Genomic DNA, 6,349 nt, shown 5'->3' with positions numbered 1-6,349 from the left:
CTGTTTGGATGTCTGAGACAGACATTTGCTCAGATTGTACAACAGTTGCCTAACAAAAAAAATGTAGTGCCTGGACAACAAAATAGCTTTGTCATAAAACTCCTCAAGTGTCCACTTTGATTTATATTAAGTTTTTAGTATAAAGAGAACAATGTCTACAAAAATTCCCAGAAAAACGTTGCGAATTGCAGTAACTCCTAAAGTCTCTTCATGCAAACACATACTATTATAAATTAGACAAGGACTCCATGTTTCTAAAAAGTAATCAATAGTTTCTCGTTCTAAAGGAAAGCAGGCAACAGAGAACTTTGGTCCTTTCCCATGTGCTACATAACAAGTTAGATAAAACAGCAGGATATCCGAATACTGAATCTGAAAGTAATCGATACCAACACTGCAAGCCAGCTATGCTAACACTACAGAAAAAAAAGGTTTTAGGTTAAAGACTTTGTACCTCCTTTGACCAGACTGCTGAAAGCAGACCTTTCAAACACTATTTTTTATCTAAAGGTTATTAGTATTAACTGAATAACCCATTTAGGACAACAGTAAAGATATCACACCCTTCACCATTTAAAAGGGCATACTAGGAATAAAGTTACCACCATCCTACATACAAGTTTTCTGGATTTACCACTAAGCTATGTGAGCCTTCACTTCAGTACAGTCACATATCCTTTTATTAAAAATGTGAATTACTGTTATCTATACAAGGAGGGGAAAGCCATTTGTAATCAAAAAGATAGCGTAATACAACTATATATTTCTGTGTACTTAGTTATAATTTAAGTATCTGGAACACATCAGGGTGGGCACTGCTTCAGCAATAGCCAATCTCCATTATTTACAGAAGTAGCCTATGACCTATTAAACAATTACATGATTAAACATCATTTACTTTGAAATGATTTGCAAATTGTGTAAACAAGAAAAAAAGGATAATCTATGTAGTGTTATACATGTTTTAAAAATGTTCAGTGATTAAAACCAAAATCAACAGAAGTTGCCTTTTCACTTCTGCAATGGTCAGAAATAGTGTTGTAAAGTAATGAATTTGGTAAGAGTCCCTTTCCTGCCCCCCACTCCAATTGCACTAAACTAAACAAAACAAAAGGCTACATGAACTCTTACCAATTTGTTGCAGCTGCAACCTACACCTTGGGAAATTTTAGTACCTATTTGAAGTAGCTTTACCACACAATTTTGCTTTATTATTTACAATCTGATAGAACTAAAAATAAGTACCCCTTCAGTAGCAACTGTGGACTCCTGCTTAAATTTTTGAAGAGTGCCCATCAACAAGCCAAATATACGTCGATTCCTGAATAAAAACAAAAAAGAAGTTTTAGATTCAGTTCAAGTACTAAGAGTTTTACTTGCATAAACAATCAGAGAAACTTTCCACCTCAGAGACATTTATTTTTAAAGGTTCAGTATTACTAAAGGCCACTAGCAACTGTGCCAACAGTCAGGGATATAATTTACAGTGACATATCGTATTTTGCTTAAGAGTAAGACACAGGTATTATCCAGAACACAGCACAGTTAGCCCTGGGAAAATTGGAAGTCTGCACATTTTACATCTGGCAATACTGACAGTAAGGAAATATTTATAAAAAAGAATTAGAGAGTACAGAAGAAAAGTTTGAGTAAATACAGTGTGAGCTATCAATAAGGCAGTGAACGGGAAGGTCATTGGGCTTTCTGAAAAACATACCCCCCCACCCAACTCAGAGGATTAAGAAGAAGTGGAGCCACAGGGGAAGAAAAGCTTATCTGTCACAGCTTGCCTAACAGTATCTTCTGCTATGAGACACTGCACTGTGGGATGAAACCAGACTTGCTTTCATCCCATTAAGTTGTATTTTGAGAAAACTTAAGCTAAAATTCTTCAAGTAATTCCCTTCTTCTGAACAACTGATTTCTTGAATTTCACTTTTTCTTTCAATTTAATCCCAAATTAAGCCTTTACAGCAAGAGGCAGACTTTCTTACTCGCCTTCAACTTTTACCCCACTAAGAGAGAAAGGAAATGCTACTCTCTTCACTTGGTACCACTCTGCTACAGTGGCACAAACCTAACATGGAAAGGTAGAAGTACCTGTATATTAAACAATAGAAACAAATTAAGTCTTGAGAGAGATTATTTGAAGTGTATTTGTGTATGAATGACATCCCAGAAGACACTGAGCAAGATCAAGAATTCAGTGGATGCTGTCCTCTTAAAGAACCTCTTCCCACTGCAAGTCACAGAGAGATCACTACTGGCTCTCATCTCCTCAGAAGACTACTGAAGTGCTGAACAGTAAAACTACAATTCTGAGGAAACAAATTTTTAGTTCCTGAAGCTCTAGGAATTTTGAAAGTCTGTGAGGAAAGCAGCTGGAAACTGGTGATGGAAGCAACAGCAGTCTGCTAGTGGCAATGTAACTGTAAAAGAAGCATGCAAAGTTGTCTTTTTTGTGCCAATTCATCTGGAGTCCTTAATAGAGAAGCTCTCTATATAGTTCCTTATTCCAGCTCTCAATCTTTTTATTTGAGGTGTAGATTATTATTGCACCAAGTGAGCTACAGACTGAAGTGGATGGAGTCCACAAAGCCGCAGATTTGTTTTTCCAACATCTCTTTCCAGTAAGACTGCATTTCAGCAAAGATTTTTACAAGCTACTCCAACAAAAATAAAATATAGGAAAAAGGAGATAAGCATAGGAGGAATCTAAAAAGAAGCAGGCAAAGGGAAAGTCAGACTGTACACACAATCATGAATCTCAAAGTAGTAAAAGAAACGTGATGGAACCACTGAATTATAAAAGGGAAAGGAACCCACACCCAAAAGCATCCTTCAGCCAACAAAATAAACGATGCAAGACAGTTACAGCAGCCCAGTATATTAGCCTATATGTATTTCTGTCTTACTCAAAGACAATCAGTTACAGTAGCAATATCAAACCTATTCCTGTAGGTGGCCTGAGAAGTAGAACCCCTGTCAGTTACATGAAGTGAATGATGTTATTGTTGTGAAGTATTTTGAGAGAATAATTTTTTAAAATCTATTTTATATAATTATTTATAACATCTTTAACATAATCTTTGATATGCAATAGCATCTGTAAGATACTTCTAAAATCTAAAGCTACTTCCTATGCTAGCACTCAGCAGTACCACTTCAGTGCTTAAGAGATTTCCGCATACCTTTGTTTTCCTTTCTCATCCATATTTTGGTCTTGTATAAGGTCTCGACGTGTTCGCTCTTTGGAGGTAGCAACAACAGAAGATGGCAACGCTGGCTACAACAGAAGAAAACAAGCTATTTTGTTTGTGTTCCAGATAAGCACATTTCTTCCTGCACAGCTCCATTTATCACAGATTACCTTTTTAATATCATCATCCTCTGCGTCGCTTTCTTGGCGTGATTCTCTTCTTGTCCGACGTTCTCCACCCAGCCTGAGGCAAGAAAAGCATTAGTGGTCACTGTCTGCACTAGCACAAGAAAAATACAAGCCAACATATCCAGGCAGAAGAACCAACACTTCCAGGGAAAATCTCTCCATTGTTCCAATGCCCAGTAAGTAGCATTTTACAGACAGAATCTCCTGTTGGTAAATATCACTGAAAGATAACAGTTTAACACTACTTGTACAGTAACATAAAGCAGAAGAGCTCACATTTACTATCATATTTGACTTTTCAGAATACCTTCGGAATTTATTATTTGGAATATTTCAATTCTAGAATCTCTACAATGGCAATCTGTCTTGTGATAAGGGAATCACGAGACAGATTTAAATGCATCAAGATGTAAGATTGGTATGATTTGTCAAAGGGGAAATGCTAAATTACCTAGCCAAATACCTAGAAAACAGGTGAGGAGAGGCAGAACACTTAGGAACTGAGAACCTGGATGAACAACCAGGCTGTGTGTTAAAGAAAAGTTACTGTCACCTTTAACTCTGAGCTCTGTGGCACAGCACTTGACTACTGGGAAAGACATTTCAAAGTATTCATTTTGCACTAACTCAGCAAATCAGAAGCAAGCCCTGATCTAGTCAGGAACTACCACTGCATGTAAGTGACCACAGATTAAAGCTTACTATAATCAGTCACATCTGCTGGATCTGCATCCAGATGTGAAAGCTCAAAGTGCGAGTCTATTGTCACACAATATCAATTTGATTTATTGAACGAGACATCTCTCTCAAAAGTCAAATTGTGTCTACTGTAAAACAAATTGCATCCACTAAGTAGACTATAATATAGCAGATTGTACACAAAGCAAACCAGAAAATTCCAACAATCTTCGCATTGTTGTATCTTTCTATTGTTGCTATAATTTTAATATTGCTCTAAGGTATGAAAACAAAAAAATAAAATTCACCACAGTCAATTGCTATAATCTAAAAACATTTCCAAAAAGTCTTGAACATGCAGTCTCTGAAGAACACAGTGACAGTCATCAGATATCAAGTTATTGAATCTAAGTGTTTTAAATTTTCTGTTACAAATTCTCATTCTGAAAAAGATACATCCCTGCATCAGTTTTTACACTTACCTACTGGTTGCCCCTTCAAAATCCCTCTGCTTGGCTGGGGGTCCTCCTCCACTATCCGAGAATCCACGCCTAAAAGGAAAACACTTGCGATCTCAAAATAAGTTAGGCTAACCCCAGGTCCACCTTAAGTGTGCACAACCAAACTGTATTTTGGCTTTGTGGTCATGATCTAAGTTTTATTGAGCTCTATCATCCTTTACTGTTACTACTGCAACAAGACATTAAAACATACTGGTTGTGAACCAACTAATTCAAACTTCAATTTACTGGACAGACTGAACCGATGGGCTGAGGCCAATTGTACGAGGTTCAGCAAGGCCAAGTGCTGAGTCCTGCACTTGGGTCACAACAACTCCATGCAAAGCTACAGGATGGAGAGCTGCCCAGAGGAAAAAGACCTGGGGGTGCTGATTGATAGGCAGCTGAATATGAGCCAGCAGTATGCCCAGGTAGCCATGAAGGCCAATGGCATCCTGGCTTGTATCAGACTAGGGAAGAGACTGTACCCTGTACTCAGCACTGGTGAGGCTGCACTTCAACTACTGTGTTCAGTTTTGGACCCCCCACTACAAGAAGGACATTGATGTGCTGGTGTGTGTCCAGAGAAGGGCAACAAAGCTGGTGAAGGGTGTAGAGAACAAGCCTTATGAGGAGCATCTGAGGGAACTGCAGTCATTTAGCCTGCAGAAAAGGAGGCTGAAGGGAGACCTTATCACTCTCTACAACTGCCTGAAAAAAAGGCTGCAGTGGGAAGGGGGAGGTTTGTGGGTCAGTCTCTTTCCCCAGGTAACCAGCAGGAGAACAAAAGCAAACAGCCTCAAGCTGTGCTGGGGAAGATTTAGATTTGATATTAGGAAACATTTATTTGCTAAAAGCTTCAGCAGGCACTGGGACAGGTGGAGTCACCATTCCCAGAGATACTTAAAGAGCCATGTCAATGTGGGGCTTCAGGACACGGTTCAGTGGGGGACTTGGCAGTGAGCTGCTAGGTTAACGGTTGGACTTGATGAATTTAAAGGTCTTTTCCAACCAAACCGATTCTATGATTCTGCACTGACTTAATGAATAGGTACACTGAAATGAAGAGCCCCACGATGCTCACGTGTTCATATTTGCAATGATTTTCCAGAAGTATTAAATCCACTACATACCCCATTAAAAAAGAACTACTGAACAAAAATGGGCCTTCTCATTCTACTTGAGGTGGAGGGCAGGGGGGGGAAGGAGGGAAAAAGGGCAAACCTACAAGAAAACACTAGTGGTTTTACCTACATGTGTTTCAGAATTCCTGTCAACTTCAATGCTCTCAGTTCTTTCTGGAAAAGCTACCAGTTTTTTATTGCTGAGAAACTGATTTTCAACAATTTCAGAGAGACAAGGTCTCAAATACCATGCAACACCTTCCTTAACTTTGATGTTTCCCCTTATTTTTCAGGCTAACGGCTGAAACGGTATGGGAACATCACCAGTTTAAACTTGTTACAACTCATAATAAGGAGGTACTTTACATTTCAGGTGGTGACACAAAATCCCAAATGCCCTGTAGGCCAGTTTTGGTGTCTGCTGGCTGAAACAGCAGCACAATGAGCAACGGCATCAGACGAGAAAGCTAACAGCGTCAGGAGAGCAAACCGGTGCCAGGGCAGAGCGAAAGAAACCTCCCGGCGCATTTCTGCAGCTCCTTACCTTAGCAATAAGCTCCCACGCCCTCTACCTCCACCAGGGCCTGTGAGGGCTAACAGTCTGTTCTGAGGGGGCCTGCAAGAGAGGGCGGACGCTGTTAGCGGGGCCTGCCCCGACC

General features: G+C 39.5%; 1 protein-coding gene across 1 annotated transcript in view; it reads right to left on the bottom strand.

Annotated features, from left to right (window-relative positions):
* The window catches only part of PNN (pinin, desmosome associated protein), an 11,829-nt gene that overhangs the window by 3,685 nt on the left and 1,795 nt on the right, over positions 1–6,349 (bottom strand). The window contains exons 2-6 of the mRNA XM_009993944.1: positions 6,235–6,338; positions 4,549–4,617; positions 3,371–3,443; positions 3,192–3,286; positions 1,246–1,321 (exon numbers count right to left, since the gene is read on the bottom strand). Coding sequence (XP_009992246.1) covers positions 1,246–1,321; positions 3,192–3,286; positions 3,371–3,443; positions 4,549–4,617; positions 6,235–6,338 — 417 coding nt within the window. The remainder of the gene's footprint in view (positions 1–1,245; positions 1,322–3,191; positions 3,287–3,370; positions 3,444–4,548; positions 4,618–6,234; positions 6,339–6,349) is intronic.

This window comes from Chaetura pelagica, unplaced genomic scaffold, assembly GCF_000747805.2.
Source record: "Chaetura pelagica isolate M959 unplaced genomic scaffold, ChaPel_1.0 scaffold11, whole genome shotgun sequence".
Taxonomy (NCBI): Eukaryota; Metazoa; Chordata; class Aves; order Apodiformes; family Apodidae; genus Chaetura; species Chaetura pelagica.
Note: the sequence above shows the minus strand (reverse complement) of the source record. Positions and strands in the feature narration are given on the sequence as shown.